General features: G+C 42.0%; 1 protein-coding gene across 2 annotated transcripts in view; it reads left to right on the top strand.

The window, feature by feature from the left end:
• The window catches only part of LOC118414277 (mucin-2-like), an 83,840-nt gene that overhangs the window by 10,793 nt on the left and 52,438 nt on the right, over window positions 1–20,609 (top strand). For both annotated transcript variants that reach the window (XM_035818205.1, XM_035818204.1), the window contains exons 2-22: window positions 509–692; window positions 1,081–1,379; window positions 1,621–1,716; window positions 2,593–2,685; window positions 3,821–3,916; window positions 4,246–4,341; window positions 4,664–4,759; window positions 5,559–5,654; window positions 5,860–5,898; window positions 9,303–9,442; window positions 9,771–9,910; window positions 10,125–10,215; window positions 10,340–10,475; window positions 12,762–12,889; window positions 13,345–13,472; window positions 13,780–13,871; window positions 14,198–14,261; window positions 14,670–14,846; window positions 15,084–15,299; window positions 15,708–15,820; window positions 16,123–16,223. In XM_035818205.1, the coding sequence (XP_035674098.1) occupies window positions 509–692; window positions 1,081–1,379; window positions 1,621–1,716; window positions 2,593–2,685; window positions 3,821–3,916; window positions 4,246–4,341; window positions 4,664–4,759; window positions 5,559–5,654; window positions 5,860–5,898; window positions 9,303–9,442; window positions 9,771–9,910; window positions 10,125–10,215; window positions 10,340–10,475; window positions 12,762–12,889; window positions 13,345–13,472; window positions 13,780–13,871; window positions 14,198–14,261; window positions 14,670–14,846; window positions 15,084–15,299; window positions 15,708–15,820; window positions 16,123–16,223 (2,621 nt within the window). The remainder of the gene's footprint in view (window positions 1–508; window positions 693–1,080; window positions 1,380–1,620; window positions 1,717–2,592; window positions 2,686–3,820; window positions 3,917–4,245; window positions 4,342–4,663; window positions 4,760–5,558; window positions 5,655–5,859; window positions 5,899–9,302; window positions 9,443–9,770; window positions 9,911–10,124; window positions 10,216–10,339; window positions 10,476–12,761; window positions 12,890–13,344; window positions 13,473–13,779; window positions 13,872–14,197; window positions 14,262–14,669; window positions 14,847–15,083; window positions 15,300–15,707; window positions 15,821–16,122; window positions 16,224–20,609) is intronic.

The raw sequence follows: 20,609 nt of genomic DNA, 5'->3' as shown, positions 1-20,609 counted from the left end.
TTCCATCCAGCTGCGGCTTTCCATTCCTTTTGTACCGATGTAGGTTAAAAGGGTTGGGGTGCGCAAGTATATCCTTTAAAAGAGTTCTGTTTCCTCTTTGTTGACGTTTCGTTCCGTGTTTTTAACGCAGAGCTTAAGATGACTTAACCATATTAACTTTTTACAAGTAAAGTCTATTGTCATCATAGTACCAAGCAAGGCATTTTAGCAATATTGAACAGAGTAACACATCGTCTATCGTCGGGTTGATATGATACGTATCACCTCGTGTATGTGGTGCCGTATATGTGGGGTACCGGTGTTATGCTATGGAATTTTTGAGGCAACAAAGATTGAAATTTTTTAACTACATTCACCCATACACAGGGAGTTATGACTAGGTATTATAAAGATAGTACACTAGCGATAAATGAAAACATGTGAAAACGCGCCTTGTGAAAACATATGATATTTATCTTGGGTTACACTTCTTATGAATCATGTCCATGAACATTGTATTCTCTTACAGAGGGATGTGGCGTTGCAGTGAACAAGAATCAGGAAGCCAGCAGTAGAGAAATCCACAGAGTACGCCGAGAAGCTCCAGAAACGATCGTTGACGATGTAAAAGCTGTGAACGAAGATCTTCCACATGAGGCCAGGAAGCTCCTGTGGCACTCCGAGGACATTAATGATCGGGACGGGAATAAAAAGTGAGTCACATGCACACTGGAGAGAATCATTACGGGTAACGCTCCTGGCAAACCCAACCAAGCTGAGTACAAAATACAATGTGGCAAAAGTCACTTAATATTTCATACAACTTTGAGACTTAAGAGAGTCAAATGAGCTCTAGTTTCATATTGACTTGCCCTACTCTTCGGAGTGGCTATCCATCTTCATCACCATCATCATCAGTTCCATATATAACTGTAAATTATAGGAAAGCATGGAGATAGCATGGAGTAGATAAAATGCTTTTTCCTTCAATCGAGATCTAAAAAACGCTTTATCGTATGTAATTGTAAAGAAAAACAAGAATCAGCGTCTTGTGTTTTGTATTACTATCTAATAACCATATTTTGCGTCTGATCGCCCCAGATCCCGGACCAAACGTGACCTGTCGTGGCCGAGCAGCAGCCTGGGCACCTGGTCCGACCTGCTGAGCGGCCTGACAGCCGAGGCCGAGGCCGAACCCACCGCCGGGGATGTGCTGTCCCAGGTTCAAGCCGAGGCAGAGCCCAGTTTGGATGATCTCCTCTCTCAGGCTCAGGCTCAGGTGCAAGCGGAACCCAGCATAGATGAGTTCCTTGAGCAAAGTCAGAGTCAGAGCCAGGGTCAGAGCCAGAGCGAGTTTCAGGGCATCAGCCAGGATATCCAGATTGTCAACGGCACCATAGGTCAGTGGGATCAACTAATCTCATACGCAGCATCCAATAACTTACACAAGACAAAACTCTTTATATAAAGTCGCCCCACACCCCCCCCCTCCAAAAAAATTCATGGTTATTCTCCAGTACACAATTTATACAATGTTAACTGAAACTTGGTAGATATGGCGTTTACAACATGAAACACTACAAATAGGGCAAGTGAGGGTGCATCAAGGTAAGCGTTAACGCCTGTGTTGTGTTTCCCCAGTGTACTGTCAGCAGGACTGTGAGAACGGTGGTGTGTGCACCGGACTGAACGTGTGCAGATGTGCACCAGGCTGGACTGGAACATACTGCACAGACCGTGAGTTTCCCTATCACATTCTCCTCTGCTGTTTTACAATAATTGTGAACACACAGAAAATAGAAGATAACGTTTTTAGAAATCCACACTACTAATATAGCAGATATTTAGTACATAAAATTAGAAGGGAAAATCATCTTATACCACAGGAGCAATATTTTGAATATTTTCACAAAGCAGTGTTCAGCATTCATTTTTTAACGAATACAATAAAGATGCACGCGCCCGTGCCTAGCATTGTGGTGAGTCTGGTGACATTTCATCGTACATTGACACCGCATGGAACACTGGACATTTCAACGCGGCGGAAACTCCAAATATAAATCAGTTGGCGAGAAACAATACCACTCACTATGTATAGGGTGCCATTTTGTCCCACGGCTTTGAAACCAAACCCCGCCGTATTGACACTCCTCAAACAACGTGTCCGTTTTGTTTTGTTCCTGGGTACCTACATTGAACTGTCAATGTCTGACATTGCCTTTGCTGCCATTTGGTTTCTGCATTTTTGACTCTTAACAATGTTAAACCAACTACGTAGTCGACATCTATATGAAGTCAACTACATTGTTGACATATGACTTGAGTATATAGTTAACGGCCATATATGTTCAGAGGCATTCCTGTTATAAATGGCATAATTAACATTTAAGACAGACGCTACTTAATGTCAATATTATTTGACTTTGTTTACCTGTCTCATCGCCATGTCTTGCCTGTGGTTTGCTGAATTCTAACGCCGTTATCTTATTTGTGCTTCATTACATAAACTTTTCGCTTTAAAGGGCACAATACCGTATTCCTAATCTGCGAGCTTGACTAACTTGCAATTGCCGCTTCTCTCTCCCTCCTTCTTTGCCCCTATCCCGCCCCTAGACATGTGTACGCAGACCTGCGTTCACGGCTCGTGCTCCGGCCCTAACACCTGCTTGTGCGATGAAGGATACCAGGGGGAAACATGTGAACAGGGTAGGTAACATAGCGTTGTCATTCATGTGAACATATGGCAGCCGAACGTGCGCACGTGTGACGTGGGCTGGGAAGGACAGGTGTGCAGAACAGGTAGGGCTGTGTGGTACCGGGTGTGGCGCCTGCCGTTCCCTCTCGGTCTGCTGGTCCCTTCAAACAACTGCTCTCGCTGTTGCGTGTGGCTTCCCAACAACACCGCTTCCTACGCATCATAACGTGCAAGACAAGTATCAAGGATCGTCCACGGCATCGTCGTCAATGCTCTTGATAAACCAGGAGCCCGTCTTGATATTGTTGCTAGATTTTGACTTAGGCACAAGATACTAAAAGTCTTGTGCCATATGTCAATATTGTTCACTTCTCACTTAGAACAAGGAGCTTTCATCAACAGCTGATGAAAGCTCCTTGCTTTAATAGAAGTCATTTTATTTTATCATTGTGTAAAGAGGAGTAGACTATACAGAAGTTGTTTGGGTTATAATACATGTACTCTGTTTCGACACAGTTTCCTATCTATCGTTTTCTGGAATGTGAATTTCTTTCACATGGCAAGAAATAATGACATACCGAATGATACAACAAAGTTTCTCATAACGTCCTTGTCAAAACCAAGGTCTAACCATAGTGAGTTTAAGTTACAATAGAGGGACGCTTATGGCAGCCTGGAATTTATGCAAATCAGGGGGTAGTTATTATATAGGTGTCAATTACTTTCTTAATACATGAGTCGAATGTTGATGGAAAGGGACTAACCTACTGTCCAAGTACAGTTTAGGCTTGAATAAGCCGCTTGATATGCCGCGAGACATAAAGAAAACCGTACAAAATAGAAAGTCAGGCCTTGTTACGAGGTGACCATTGAGTAAAAAAAAAAAAAAAAAAAAAAAACTCCCAAAAAAACAACCGGAGCCTTACCTCTGCTTGGAGAGTAGGACTATAACCCCGTGCTCAGTCCTTCTCATATAACGCCATTGATACAACTACTGGAAGTTTCCAATGTGTTTAGTAAGAGGCTGATTTTGAAGTCGACATTGTGAAAAAGCACCATACCTGAAAACAAAACGGTTTCCAGACTACATGTATGAGTGAAAAGAATGTCGATGTCCTTAATGGCGTTGTGTGTTCCTATCCTCAGCCATCTGCAACCCAGTCTGTGCTAACGGAGGAGTGTGTACGGCTCCGAACGAGTGTCAGTGTGAGGAAGGGTACGAGGGCGATCAGTGTCAGACAGGTGGGTAGCCGGCTTACAAATGTATGAGTGATACGAGCGCGCGGCTGCTTATTCAATACTATTGAGCTTGCAGAAAGAGGTGTCCCTATATCGACTAGAAATACTAGTACAACCTGGTGTCTTTTTAGAAGAAATTAAGATCAAGGTGCATAATGAATGATAGAATTTCAAAACCAAGAAACAGGAATGTTCATTTCTGTATGTAACGTTTAACGTTTTCCTCGCCCAACGATCAGCTTGTTGTTTCATCGGCTGAAGGGATCAGAGGCAGAAGTCGCCATTGGTTCTACATTGAGCAATATTGATTGTCATGCATCTTATTTCTGTAGCCATCTGTCACTCTACCTGCGAGAATGGCGGCTACTGCTCCAGGCCGGACTTCTGTACCTGTCAGATCGGATACGCCGGACAACAGTGCGAAACACGTGAGTCGAGGATGCTGTGATGTGGCCAGAACCTGCATTCCTTAAAGAGCACTTGATAATTTTTTGTTCACATAAGTCATAACGGGCAGGTCTTGTTGATAGAATAGATACCACGTCTCATCAAAGTTTACTTTGGTGTAACGTCACAGTTGTTCGGTAAGACGACCAGACTAAAGTAAAACTGGTACGAACATGTATATGCAAAGGTGAATGTGTTGCCCATTGAGCTGCTTTCGTTTGTTTTACCTGGAATAGTCCTAATCTATAAAATCTAAACTTGGGAAAGCACAAAGTTTACTAAAGTCAACTGTATATTTTCCAGCGGTGTGCGACCCCAGCTGCCTGCACGGAGGAGCGTGTTCTGCCCCGGACACCTGCACCTGTCAGGCGGGATGGGAAGGACCGATCTGTCAGACACGTCAGTCATCTCATCAGCCTCTGTCTTATAACAATTCCTTATAATTCAGTGAATACGTAACTAATGGAAGAATAACTTTTATACTCAGCAGATCTTTGAATGTTCGATTCACATTCTGAACTTTAATTTGCCACATTTTCGCCCAGTGTAGAAATATTTACCGGACATTTAACGTTAAGTTGACTCTTCAAAACATCAACCATCGGAAACATACCTTTTCCTGTCGAACTTCAAGAAAAATGTCGTCAGCCATCTATTGCGAACTAAAGTTTACAGCAAAATGCATGTGGGATATCATAAACACAAACGTCGTCTGCTACAGCACATGCGCACTTGTGATAGTACCTGATGCTATCATATGGTAACTAATAATAGCAGGCATGACTGCAACTGCTGGGTTCTAAAGCTAGTAATTTTGTGGCCATACAAGCCTAAATATGAATCAATTTTCTTCCTTAGGATTGAAAAAATATAATTCATTCAAACATTAGCAGAGGTTGGTAAATCATTTCTGTCATGAGAGTTATAAACATGAAAATGCTTATGTTTCATGGCATGGTCTTGCCTGTGCGCATTGGTGGGGAATCCCCGCGGTGTACCGCCAAGCGTGAACTCCGAACAGCTGTCAGACCGGGCGTCCTTTGCCTGTGAAGTACATTTTCTCGGGTCCTCAGCAGACCTGAAACTTCAGTTAATGGTTCATAACTAAGGTGGAGAGTCGACTTCCTTACTGTAAGTAGTTTGTGGAAGTGTTTTGGCGGCAGTAGTTTGTGATGTTGTGTGTTCGTCCCCCCTGCAGCTATCTGCACACTGGAATGTCAGAATGGAGGTGTTTGTACCGAGCCTGGCCGCTGCTCCTGCCCCAGCAGCTTTGGTGGACCACAGTGCCAGTATGGTATGTCTGCCAATGCTCTTTCCAGACGTTTGTGTCTAATAAACGTCTACTAAATTTAGACGTTAGCTCTAGTAATATAACGTTATAGTCTAACGTTGCGTAAGACTTTACAATGTCATTTGCTGTCCTGTTTGCAACACTATCATCGTATCAGTATGATTGAAGGTTGGAAGATGCTAACAACAGGATGTTTGTTTCCCCACAGACCTGTACCAAGATGACGGGATTACTCAAGTACAAACAAGTAAGTCTATTGTTGCTGAATATAGTACAAAATGTCTGTATAATAATTATGGCTTTGAAAGAGGGTCTGTATGGGGGATTTAGGAGGGTAAGCACCATGTTCTTGTTAGGGGTTTTTGGAATGCCAGTTCATTGGATTGTACTATTATACAACCTGGAGTTCAACATTTTAAATTAGAAAAACCTGTCAATAACACTTGATGAATTCAGTGTACTAGTAACAATGAGGCTGATAGTGATACTCTTGTCCGACAATGTTTTTATCTTAAAATCTCTAATAGACAAATACACCAAGAAAAAAGGCGGAAAACTATTCGTATGCTTTGTTGACATGAGGAAGGCATTTGACAGTGTTTGGCGAGATGGGCTATTCTATAAGTTGCATAAATGTGGTATCGGAGGTAATTTCTTTAATATTATAAAATCCATGTACAATGATGTGAATTATGCAGTTAGATTAGATAATGGATTATCAAACTCCTTTCCTTCCGTATGCGGAGTACGGCAGGGATGTAATCTTAGTCCTTTATTATTTAATTTATTCATCAATGATATATCTGAGTGCTTTGACCCCACAAAATGTGACCCTGCAGTCCTAACCTCAAAATCTCTAAACTGTTTATCCTGGGCAGACGATCTCGCTCTGATTTCATCGTCAAAACAAGGGCTACAGCATTGTATTGACTGCCTAGAAAACTATTGTAAGAAATGGAAGCTATCTGTCAATGTTTCAAAAACCAAGGTAGTTGTTTTTGGCAAAGGTTCTAGCAAGAATAACAAAGACCAATTCCATATTTATGGCAAAAATATAGAAATCACTGACAGCTATACATACCTCGGCATTCCTTTCACATTCTCCGGAAAATTCAAAACCGCCAGGAAATATTTGAAAACCAAAGCAATGAGAGCACTTTTCAAACTCAAGGCTCTTTTACTCTCTAACAAGGACATTTCAATCAATCTTGGAAAAAATCTATTTGACAAATTTGTAAAACCCATCTTTATGTACTGTTCAGAAATCACTTGCTTTGACCGTTTTTCTAAAAGTATAAGAATCATTGTATCATATACCAATAACATCTGCGAACCTTCCTCAAAGGTTTTTTCTACTTTACTTGAAAAACTTAATATTCAAGATAACTTTCCAGCTACCATTCGAAAAACCACCTCTTCTGCTTTGAATACTACTTATGTTGTATGTTTGGAAAGAAATACAGATAAAGAAATACTATTGCGTCATGCCAATAGCCATATTTTACGAGATAACGGTTTCCAAATTATAAACCTAGACTCAAATCAACAAATTCCAGAATTTGACATCATTGACATGCGCTTCCAAAAATTTCTGTTAGGCATTCATGCCAAAGCCTCAAACGATGGTGTCAGGGGAGAATTGGGAACTTTCCCAGCTAGGATTGATGCAGAAATGCAACTTGTGAAATATTGGCATCGTTTAGTTAATCTGCCCGAAGATGCCCTTCTTCGTGAGGCATACAATACTGTTTCATTCGGAGAACATGATTGGATTGTCCACGTAAAAAATATCCTCAACTACCAAGGCTTTGGACACATATGGCTGAACCCGAGGTCATACCACATAGACACAATCACCACTCAGTTACGACAACGTTTACAAGATATATACGTGCAAAATTGGCATTCCTCTATTCGAAACAATTCCAAACTCTCATCTCTTTCTACATTGAACAAGCATTACAAGCAAGAAAATTACATTTCAACCATAAAGAGCCTTGACGTTCGTAGGGCAATCACACAACTCAGAATTGGCTGTCACAAATTAAATATAGAAACCGGAAGATTCCAAAAAATCCCTATTGACCAGAGGGTTTGTCCATTCTGTCCAGAGCTAATCGAAGACGAATATCACTTTATGGTTGTATGTCCCAAATATTCCGATATACGCAATTCTCTATACAGAAGGCTGTCATTTTGTACACAAGGATTTATCCAAATGGACCTGAAGTGCAAATTCAGATACATAATGACATGTGACAATCCCTGCATGGCAGATATAGGAAAATATATCAAAGAAGGTTTTGACATTAGAAATTCCCCAAATGATTGTAAAAGCCTCCAATGATTGTAAGAAACTTATCCCATACTACAACTCCTGTATTAGTTAGATAAGCCCTAAGTTAAGTTATAACACTGTAGTTATGTAGATGCCATACTTTGTACCTCGTACAATTGTTGTGCAATAAAGTTATATTATATTGTAAAAGTTGTTGTTTTGGTGGAGAGAAATGTTCTTCCTGATCTGATCAGGAGTACAAGGTGGATTGTCATGTATAAGAGGGTCTGCATGCTCTTTTCCGTAAGGCGTAGGCAGGCCTTTTAATTTTCCGTAATTCGTAGGGAAGCTATTTTATTTCACGTAATTCGTAGTGAGGATGGAAAATTTACCGTAAAGCGTAGCCAGTGCATTTCACGTAAAGCGTAATCTAGTCCAAACATTTTACGTAAGACGTAATCTAGCCTAAAAAATACCCGTAAATCGTAGTCTGGCTTCCCAAATTTCGTAAGTCGAAGCATAGTCTACCAGTAAATTTTAGCCCCTCAAAACAAAGGAAATTGCGTTTCAAAGGATCAAGATTTCAAAATTTTGCTGGACCTTCCTTGCGACTCTTTTCACCTTCGGTCATTGACATGGTAAAAATTGTTTTGGTGGCCTCGCCCTCGAAAACCTTTTTGCTAATAGAATGTTATTGAAGTTAGCTTAGTCTGCCAACAAAATCTGCCCATCAAAATGCAGGAAATATCATTTTAGAGGGTCAAGATTTCAAAATTTTCATGGTCCTCCCTTGCGCCGCCTCGCGCCTTCGGCACTAGAAGTGCTGAAAATGATGTTGGGAGATGTGACGTGTCAACCTCAAACACCCTTTTTTGCTGATAGAAATTTCATTTAACTTAGCTTTATATAATAGCCAGAAAAACGTAGGAAATCGCGTTTCAGGGGGTCAATTTCCCGGACTTCTCTTGCGACGCCTCGCCCCTTCGGCGCTCGACATGGTCAAAATCTGTTGGGTGGCTTACATGGAACCTTTAATTAGATATGCCATTTAATTTAGCTTTGTCTACCAGCGAAAATATCCCCTCAAAATGCAGGAAATAGTGTTTCAGAGAGTCAAAATTTCAAAATCTTCCCGGCAGAGCACGCCCCCGCCCCTGTCGAGTGTTACTAGCCTTCCAGAATTTAGCGTAAACCATGCCGGCCTTTCTGAATTTAGCGTAAAACGTTGCCAGCCTTCGGAATTTAACATAAAACGTTGTCCACCGTCCTGAATTTAGCGTAAAGCGTTGTCAGGACCCCCCATGCAGACCCTCGTATAATAGAAGTGAATGATTTCATCCTGTTGTCTAACTCACAATGTATTTCTTCCACAGCCCCAGCACCAGACCACAGCGGACGGTTCTGCGGTGCATTTGGACATCAGCACTATTTCACATTTGATGGACATTTTTACACCTTCCCTGGTACCTGCCAGTACCTGTTGTCTGGGGACTGTCTGCAGGCTACGTTCCAGGTGAGCTTTGAGTGCTGAACTACCGGTACATGTAGATCCTGTGTAGACCTGTGGTTATACTGGTACATGTACATGTAGATCCTGTGTAGACCTGTGGTTATACTGGTACATGTACATGTAGATCCTGTGTAGACCTGTGGTTATACTGGTACATGTACATGTAGACCCGTGTAGATCAGTGGTTATAATACTTGTACCAAGGACATATAACACAGTATACCGGTATAACCTATGAGCTCAATGCATGTCTTATACCATCTGTCCTGCCACTGTTTTGACTCTCCTTGTTTGACATTGACATTGACATCTGTCTTTGGCTTCCCACCAGGTGTTTGTCCGAAATGACCCCAACTGCACCACCTCATCCCTGCTGTGTCATCGTGAGGTCAGAGTTCACATGATGGGCCTGTCACATGACCTGATCCTTCACCAGGGGCACAACTACGAGGTCACCAAGGGCGATGTGACGTAAGTACCTGACAAAATATAGTTATTACCTCACGGTTATTGTGGCCACAACCTTATAAGGAATGTAAACAATAAATAAAAGCAATGGCTTTGCACACAACAAACAGTGACTCCTTGCACAGTCATTAAGAATAGAAGATGAAGCAACATGAAGATTGCAGATTAAGTAGTAGAATATGATAGTTTTAATTTATCATTGGCTCTTTCCTCCCAGTTTGTCTCTGCCCAACTCTGAAGAAGGTGTGAAGGTGGAGAAAGTTGGAGACTATGTCCGTGTCATCCTCATGCCTGAGTTTGATGGAAAGGTGGGTTGAGAACATGAGAGAGATTTTTTAAGGTGAATTATTCTTCATTCCAATAGCTAACCAGCAGGGATGATATTTCAAGTGTACTTGCTGAATGTGTATATTTCTCTTTTAAATCTTTCAGCTGGTGAGGGTTGCTGTTTACTGGGACGGTGTGACAAGTGTGTATGTGGAGGTTGATGAGGACTTTGCAGGAAATCTTTGTGGTCTCTGTGGCAACTTCAATGGAAATTCATCAGATGAATACAGACTCAGAGATGGTAAGAAAATTTTCCTTTGTTTCTGGCCCTCATTAAATGGCTATCCCAGCAAAGTAATGAGTAGATAACATTTTGATTGTGATAGTCAAGTGCTTACAATTATTTTTCTTATTGATGATGTTATAGACTGTATTCCAGCTGAAATAGTTCTCATACAATGTAAGGTAATGGACTGCTTGTCCTGCTGTTGTCTGTTGTACTTAAACTCTTCTAGTGTCATGGACTGATTATAAGGCCTTGTCTCTAATCAGCCCTGACACTGGAGGGTCTAACATCTCTTCTGCAACAGATTAATGAACACTGAGATATTTGCCAAACCCTTTAGGCCTGTAGAAACATGGGCTTCCATGTACTCTGTTGTCTTTGAAAACCAGTACCATGAAAATCTTTGTGTGAAGAGGTAACAAGTTAAACAAAGTCCGTAACAACATGCTTTGTGTTTCTCATTCCTGTGAGTCCGCATAAGACAAAATCTACATTCATGGAAGTGTATGAGGGATGAGTGTCATCTGGATGTTTGGAGAGGGAGGATCGGTTTTGTACATGACAGAGACCTGTTTATAGATGATTTATTGTCTGTCCTTCGGGATGGATGAAAGTAAGAGGATGTCACCACTGAAGGGGACCACAACTGAGCAAATGCCAGTACCATGGGTCACTGGGAAGCGACAACAAACCCTCACGCAAACACAGCTATTCATTAGTATTGTGCAGGGAGGCTTTGAGGTGACAGCATTAGTGAAGCCTATCCCTGAATACAAACATACAATCATCATGTGCAGATGGTAAAAAGACATGATGGTAGTGAATTAAGCAATAGTACAGTGTACATGTTAGTGCCATTTATCTGACCTCCAAGCAGAGGCAAGGCACCAGCTCAGCTTCTGTTTGATGCCTAAATTTGGGACATATACATGTAACTTTAATATTCTTCTCTAGTATTACACTTTTTTTAATGGTCAAAGGAAAAAGTGCAGTACTAGAAAAGAAATGTTGCCAAAACGGGTGCAAAACACTGAGAATAACCAGGATCCTTACATCTGCTTGGACATGACCCATCTACAAATGTATATAGCCTGCATGTTGGGTGTATGATAAGGGCACTCAGACATGTCTGATTTCTTGCCAAGACAAAGACAAAGACAAAGACATCCTGTGTACCGGAGAATATCAATAGCTTTATCTGTGAACATAAGTAAAATGTTTTGGTCTGTAACGTTAACAAGTTTTACAGTCATGTTAACGAAGGTAACAACACGTTTTAAACCTGAACTACGTGACATATGTTCACCTAGTCAGCTTACGGAAACTTGAGAAGTCTGGGCTTCAGTTTGTGGCACTGATTTGTGAGATCAAAGGAGCTTTTGGATATTGTCCCTACAGTGGCATTTGGCAAGAAAGTCTCTCCATGTTTTGGCTGAATTGTGCAATACGTGACTGCATGAAAATTATTGTTACTGGAAGCTTAGCAAGTTTCATAGTCTAAGGCTGAAAGTGGACACAGCAGTCAAAATTGTTAGCCTAAATCTTGTTGTTGGTCCAGCAGTCAAGTTTAATTGATGTCATGGAGCCTGTTATCACACTATTGATCAAGTTCAGACCAGTACAGCTGTAAAAGTTTAACCTATTTTTGTCAAAATGTCAGGACACATACTTGTCATGAATGGGTGGATGTTTGTCTAGGAATGTTTTTTACCTGCAATGAATGGACGCTGGCCCTGTGATTGATGAGGGATGTCTAACCTTCAGAACTGTCAGTCAGACCTATTCATTGTCAAGTTGCGTACATGCACCTGTCATGTGTGGGTGGATGTGGGTACGACACCTCCATGGGCACCTGCCATGGCTGGCTGGAGGATTTAGCTGTCTGAAAGGTTAAGTGGTTAACACCCAACATGTCTCTGGATCAAAAGGTGAAGAGCTCAAATCCCTGCCTGATGTAACGTTATATTATTCAGCATGCACACTGCTAGGAAGGGCTGTTGTGAGCTATACATCATGCTCCACCATTCTTTAAAAAGAGAACAAGGGAACATAGTGAATATTCATGTAATGTACATGCATATAAGAGCCTGTTCTTTTTGTGTCACCAACACAAGAAAGCTTTCTGGAGTCAAACTGGATTGACATTCCCTCTCCTTTTTCGCCATATGCGTGCATCAGTCAGGAATAAGTACGTAAGGTGTATACCTAGCATGTGATGCCATTTATCAGGCCAAATTAGCTATTGAAAGTAAAACAATTTTCAATATACAATATACATTTGCTGTACCTTGCCTCCCCCAGGCACTGCCAGCAGCAGCAGAATCACATTTGCAAACAGCTGGAAGATGACAGATGCAGAGGAGCACTGCCCCAATGTGCATGTGAACACTCCTAACAGCTGTGCATCAGCTACACAACAGCAGCTTCAGGTGTGTAAAGCCCCTGTCACACATAACATATACATTATACACAGCCAACCGTGGCCTCCCAATCTATTCCAGTCATGGTTGTGAGTTAGTTGTGAGCAAGGCCATCTCTGGTTGGCTTTGATGCCTACTTGTCTGTGCCAGCTCATTAGAAATTTTTTAAATAAAAGTTGGAGAAACCATATTTTGCTGGAGTTATAATAGGATGGATTCCAGTCTACTCTCACCCCAGTGCTGACCTTGGTTGGGGAGTGGTTAGTAACGAAGTTGTGACAAAATTGAGAATGTGTGACATATGCTTAATCTAACAATGCATGTGAAACACATTAAATGAAGTAGATCATCAAATATGTGGTCTCTGACAGAATCATCTAGGGTAGGAATCTTGATTAAAAGGTCCAAACAGTTATAATCTATTGTATAACACCCATTTTTATGTTTTTTTCTGATCTCTGCAGGAAATTTGGGGAATTTGCAATGTGCTGATAGGGAATGCAGCTTTTGCCCCCTGTCATGCAGTGGTAGATCCTAACCCCTACCTTGATGCCTGTGTCACAGACCTATGTAACTGTGACTATGCAGTCAGGTAAGAGGGCTACTTAATCTTTCTTTAGGCAAAATAAAGGTTAGTAATAGCAAGGATAAATTTGCAGAAAAAGTCCAGTAGATGTTAGTTAGTAAGAAATATTGTCCATGTCTAAACGAGGTAGGCATTACCACTTCAAGGCTGTATACACTGTACCAACATTTTTCTTGACTTCAGTTGACCTTTGAAAGATTTTTGGAAGCAAGACTGGTCAATTCACATTTATATATCTTGCAACCTCATTGTTGAAGGATATTTTTCTGGTTGTGTTGGACTAAGTATTTGTTCACTCCATGCCTGTGTACAGGGGTGACTGCCAGTGTGAGGCCCTGACCCAGTATTCCCGTGCCTGTGCTCACAGGCGGATAGTGTTGGACTGGAGGCAGCCTGAACTGTGTTGTAAGTATATGTACTGAGAATGGAGGTCATGTGTACTGTGAATATCATGGGCTGTGTGCAGTCACACACCTGCAAAGCTTAAGTGTTTCAGTATGCTGTATGTATATGAAGTATCTCTCTCTCTATGTAAATGACAGATGTATTTAGGGAGGGCAAAAAGTGTACAAAAAAGTACAAAAAAATTAGAGTAAGCTGATATTGATCTGTTCTTCATTTTGGGATTGGGACTGTACTATATGTGAGACAGTATAGGAGTGATTAGTACCTGTTTGTATTGCTTTGTTTGTTGCTATTTATTAATGTACATCCCACATTGTGTTTTATAGACCGTGGTTGCCCTGCCACCATGGTGTACACAGAGTGTGCCAGCTCCTGCCCTCGAACATGCAGGTTTGTACAAACATTTGTACAACTATCAGTGAAGATGAGGATAATCCATGCTTTGGTTTCACAAAAAGCTTTACAGAGAGCAATGTCTATGATATGACATAAACAAATCACTGTGAAAGTAGGTAAGAGGTTTTCCTTGTACCAAAATAGCTAAATTTGTACATGATAGTTTGGATGGCTTTTCAGCACCAAGGACAAAGTGTGCACTTAAACGAATGAAAAACCACTTTTCTCTATGTTGCGCAATTCAATAAAATGGTATGTATTTATTTCTCCTACAACTGTTTGGGGAGGTTTAACGTTACATTTCTACTATATACTAATAGCGCCTACTTAAACAAGTAAAACTTGTTAGGTGCAATGATTGCATGTTAAATCACTTTGTTGCAAACTATCCTCCTTCCACAGAAATCCCACCGGTGACCACGACTGTGACGACCACTGTGTGGATGGCTGCTCGTGCCCTGAAGGGTCACTGTGGGATGAGGGTTCCCTGCAGTGTGTTGTGGAACAAGAGTGTCCCTGTACCCATCTGGGTATGGAGTACGCACCTGGATCAAACTATCTTGATGACTGCAACAAATAGTAAGTCTTTCCATTAAATGTTATATCTGTATCTGTATAGTTGGTGTAACCACCCTTTTGCTTAACACACCAACTTCAGCACAACACATGCTCTGATAATGAAAGTCAGTAAATCAAGCAAAAAAATGTATTGCCTGACTATCACCCTCAAACAGTAATTAGTGATATCCAACTCTTTGACCTTTGTATGGATGGAATATTTTAACATGTTTTATGACCACAACTTGTTTACTTCAGCTATTGCCTCGCTGGCCGCTGGATCGGGACAAACTTGGAGTGTAACGCCACCTGCAGTATCCATGGTGACCCACACATCACCACGTTTGACAAGCGGTACTACCAGTTTGCCGGAGTCTGTCAGTACATTGTGGCAAAGGACTTTGTTAACCAGCAGTTCACCCTGCTGGCTGACCAGCAACCATGTGGCGATGATGACAGCAGCTCCTGTATCAGGTGATTATCCCTGGACAATGGCCATATGTTAGAGCACCCATATCTTAGGGTTAGGGTTAGGGTTAGGGTTAGGGTTTGGGTGAGAGTTAAGGATAGGGAAAGCGTTAGGGTTAGGGTTAAGGTTAGGGTCAAATAAATCAATAAGGGTATAAACACTGTGACATAGATAAAGAGACCATGATCAAGTATTGTAAAAGTTGGTCAATTGACAAAGGACACTTTCCAGTAGGTAAAATTTATATGATTAGATTTTCCATTTTTTTTCAGCTTAACTGACTGTACCAGAGTTATCACATTATCAGCTGACAAGGATGGTTGAACACATTACCATGGAAACTGGTAGTTCTTCTTGTACCCTCACTAATACTCTATTTCTTAAAATGACATTATGGATCATTCCATCCACAGGTCCGTGACGCTGATTGTTGGGGGAAACACAGCTGGCAAGATCAAGCTTCACCAGCACGGTGTCCTGTCCGTGGGCCACAGCGACGTCCACTTACAGCTGCCCTATCACAACGGTAGGTGGTGCTGCTTCCACCGTGCTAGTTTCTGACCTCTACCATATGACAAAAGTTGAGATAGGATTTGTTGTGAACTCAATTTGAAATGGTGTAGGTTCCACAGTGCATACCATGTTTAATATACATGTACATGCAAATATTCTGAAAAAACAACAACTGCTGAACCACTTTTCAATCATGGTGATTTTTACTTACAAGAAAATATGTTGCGATTGACTAACAAGTTGCAATCTTCAAGCTAATCTTGCACAATGTATGTTGTAAACATTTGTTGAATGTGGAAGTTTTCTACTGGACAGATGATGTGAGTGTTCGTCGTCTGTCATCTGTGTTTGTGGAGGTGACAACCAGCTTTGGGCTGACATTGCAGTGGGATGGAAGAGGTCGTCTCTACACCACTGTAAGCAAAGCTTTTCTTTTGTACTCTGCACCATAGTCAAGGGAGATATTTCTGTTCTGATTTTGTGCCTGAAATCAAGTCTTCAGACACCCTAAGGAAAAGGGCCTGATGGTTAAGGGTAATGGATTGTTACCCAAGGAAAATGGAAGTACCCAAGATTGACTGACAAATACTCATTATGACAGATGTACATTCCTCTACAAAAAAAAGGTAGTCCCGAACTAGTCCAGACTAGTTTTGGACTACTTCGTACCCCAATAAACTGGACTAGTCCGGACCAGTCCGGACCTCGGATCTCCGGTGGTCCGACGGGTGGTGAACTAGTCCGGGCCTCTCTGGACTAGTTTGGACCAGTCTGGACTAGTAGGTTTTGGTGCTTTGTACTAGTCCGGACTAGTCCCAGGGATTGGCTGGGACTAGTCCGGACTAGTCCGACTGAGCTGGGGGCGACGGGCTTGGGCTAGTCCGGACTGGTCCGGCTGGAATTGGAACAATGGGCTGGGACTAGTCCGAACTAGTCCGACAGGGCTGGTGGTGACGGGCTTGGACTAGTCCGGACCAGTAGGAGAGGGGAAAAATGGGCACTGTGATAACTGGCATAATAACATCGAAGGCTAGGGGGCGTCGGTCTAAATGACCTCTTGACTGGTATGGCAGTGGCCAACTAGGTCCTGTGCTTACTGTTACTAATGAGGAGATTATGAATGAATAGTGGTGGTATGCCTAGTTTTTCATTGTGGGTCAACCTGGATGGCCACACACAGGTAATAAATCAAAGCTTTGCCAGAAGCAAATTAATGATAAGGAGGTTAAGTGTCAACAACATGCGCTCACATAAACCGTTTGATGTGCTCACATAAATATGCACAAGGCCTTTAAAATCAAACATCTACAACTGTAGATATATCTACTGGAAAAAGAATACCTACATACAAATATATACAAAGTATTTGCCTTGACCCGGCCAAAGCTGCGTTTTTCACTCACTGCCGGCAGTCCTGGAGGACTTAGCTTAAGTTGGGCTCAGAATCACTTACATGAAGGAGGTGACTGCTATGCAGATGACAATTTCTTACTCGCCCCTACGCACAAAATTATGTACCCATATAAATACAAAAGACTTAGAATAGAATAGAATTAACTTTAAAAATCTACTCATATATCAAAGAAAAAGTCTGCATTCCTCTTCTACAGCACCTCTATTCACCAGTGCAAGAAAGAGGTCATGAGCGAGTGTTCCCTTTTGTTTTTCCCTGGTAGAGCTGCAATCCTATTTTCCAAGCAGAGGTTTCAGTTTTTAGAATACTGTTTCTTTTATTATTGTACATGTACATCGTTTGCGAGGTTGACACAACCTCCGATTTCCACTGAGTCTGAGCCACAAGCACATGCCAACCTGAGGGCCGATGTGGGTAAGAGTTCTGTCGATAACCCGATATTTTTAAACTGACCTCAGCTTTGCAAATTTGGTGGTCTGTATCCGCGCTAGCATATATTAGAACTTAACGTGAGGTAACAATATGCCTTGAAATCATACCCTTGTGTTGTAAGGTCGTTGCTATTGTGCTGAGAGAGCTGACCGCCAGCCCAGTTCATTAGGCGGACACGCGTTTAATGGTTTCAAACTTATACATGCCGATCTGTAGAGGTGTAATCAGGCTGCGTGCTGTTATATGTAAAAGTGTGAAACTCAGCTTATCAAAGGTCAAACTGAAGCTGCATGTTTCATTTGTTTCATATATATAGATCAGTTGTTGGGCAAAAGGAAATAATCCAGCCCTGCTTCATCAATGGTATCCATACCTTGTCTATTATTGCGAGAAAAGATGTTTGCATTGTAACTGAGAAAAATTTGTATTACACCTTCACCATGAACAGAACAGTGGCAATTTATGTTAACTTAATAATATTACTTAATGTAATTAAATCTAAGGGTGAAAGAACACCGTGTCCGGCCGTCTCAACCTCCTGGCAAGACACATCAGTTCCCACGTTTCCCCTATACATTCTAAGATATTTGCTGTACAGTAGATTTTACCTGGCTGGCTGTGACCTATTGGTGTTACCGTCACACATCATGTGGGTCCATGTTCAAAATTACTGCCTCATTTTTATGCCCGTGGGCATCGTGACGTCGGTGAAATCAGCCAGCTCGGTCAATTTTGGACAGCCTACTTACACATGGGTTAGGATTTGTTGAGGGCACACTGTTTTCTTCAAGTTCAAGAGGCCATACAGTATGTGACACAAGTTTATGTCTCCCGATACTACTATATATTTCTTTTAATCTATTATATATACTTGGTCCTTTTGCAGCTGCTTTGGAAACCTTTCTTTATTTTATTTAGGATCGGCCGAAAATTGGTGCGCCGCGGATGTCATCCATATATGGATGTATATAATGATATACTGAAATCAACATGTCAGTCTGTATGGAATGTTCTGGGGACCCGCCCAGAATCAAGACTTCAAGGCGCCGCCCGTCAAGCATAGCCTTTGTGACCAGCGTGAAGACCGGCCGTTTTCTACAGCTGAGGCATGCGCGGCAATAACAATCTATTCACAATTTCAAAATCTGTAGACGTTTACTCTTACAAACAAATTATCAGATGATCTACATATACACGAATGATCCGACCGAAGCTGCATCTGTTTTTTTACACGGTCAGTATTATCATGGGAGCTGTTTTGCAGATGAGGAAGCCTTCGTCATGTTCGTTGCAGCGTCCTTCGCGGCTTTCCATCGGCGCTGCGCTGAATATTGTTGAGGAGCTCTGTTTTTTATGCCGGGAAGGTTCTAAGGGACCGTACGGCGTTTAGTGAGGGGGGAGGGCCGGTCGCCAGAGGGTCGGGTCAAAAAATTGTTGCTAGGCCCTCCCCCCAGGTCAAAATTTTTTTGCTAGGCCCTCCCCCCAAGTCAAAATTTTTTTGCTAGGCCCTCCCCCCTCCTATGAACTTTGAAAAAATATTCAAGACGCCAATAAAACGCTGCGCTCCCATTTGAAAATGTGCTTTGCGTCATGCTTTTTCATGATTTTCATCGCGAAGCAGATCTCTCACCCCTAGTAAAAAGGAAAACAGAATGGCTCAAAATATCTGCTTAATAGAGGCATAAATATTTGCTTGATAGAAGCTATTCCATTGTTTTGATATCCAAACAACACCTAAAAAACATTTGTACCTGGATTTCTAGTAGATTTGCGCCACGAAGCGGCGCGCGCCCCGCCCCCTTAATTTACGTATTGCAAGCTCGTGGGCCAGAGCTGCTTGACGGAAACTATGTTCAATTAACATATATTTTGAACTTTTTCTTGGTTCTTTGGGGGTTATAACTTACGTAAATCGGGGGAAAAAATAACAACCAAAATGACAGCACGATTCGACTAACCAAAACTGTAGTGGGGAGGGAGGCGCCGACGCGCGACGCTGATTTTCCCATGGCGGGGTAGACCGGTCGCCTCTCAAGCCGCCGGCGGGCGTGAGAGCGCAGACTTGCAATAGATCTTTTAAAAATGCCACGCTTTTTTGCCACGATTTTCTGCATTGCATTTTTATGGGAAAATTTGCTGGTTAAATGACATTGCTATGAGAGGGTTTCAAGTTTTTGAGAACGACGTTCCGAACACCATGTCTGCCGCCAAAGGCACGAAGAATCGCAAGGTAGGTCCGGGGGACATTTTGAAATCTTGACCCTCTTAAAAGCTATTTCCTGCAGTTTGAGGGAAATATTTTGCTGGCAAACAAAGCTAACTAATGGCATTTCAATTTAGAAATACAAAATTAAATCCCCCCGAACACATTATCACGATGTCGGTCACCAAAGGCGCAAGGCCGGTCACGTGTACTCTCCAAGCAGAGGTCGAGTCGCGGAGATATACTAGTAGTCGAAAAAAATACAGAGCCGCTACTCGCGCGAGTGTAATTTTTTCGACTCATACTATATCTGCGCGATTCGACCTCTGCTTGGAGAGTAGGTCACGTCAAGGGATCCAGGGAAATTTGCAAATCTTTACCCTCGAGGTCTGTAACGCCATTCCGAGCTTACACTTTGAGGGTAATAGACCAGTGGTAAATTTTGCTGTCAGACTAATGTATAGTTTAATAACATTTCTGTAAGTGAAAAAGGTTTTCTAGGGCGATACATAAGCCCCGCCCCCTCCCTTTCGCATTTTCACTTGTGTCCCGAGCGCCGACCTTGAGTGACTCCTTTGCGGAGGTCCAGAAAAATTTTGAAATCTTGACCCTCTGAAACGCCGTTTCTTGGATCTTAATAAGGGACAAATTTAGTAAGAGACCAAGCTATTTTTTTTACTTGCCCCCCCCCCCCCCCCCCCAAGGTAAAAGTTTTTGGCCAGGCCCCCCACCTGGCCCAAATTTTTTTTTTTG

The sequence above is a fragment of the Branchiostoma floridae genome, chromosome 4 (genome assembly GCF_000003815.2).
Source record: "Branchiostoma floridae strain S238N-H82 chromosome 4, Bfl_VNyyK, whole genome shotgun sequence".
NCBI classification, from domain to species: domain Eukaryota; kingdom Metazoa; phylum Chordata; class Leptocardii; order Amphioxiformes; family Branchiostomatidae; genus Branchiostoma; species Branchiostoma floridae.
Note: the sequence above shows the minus strand (reverse complement) of the source record. Positions and strands in the feature narration are given on the sequence as shown.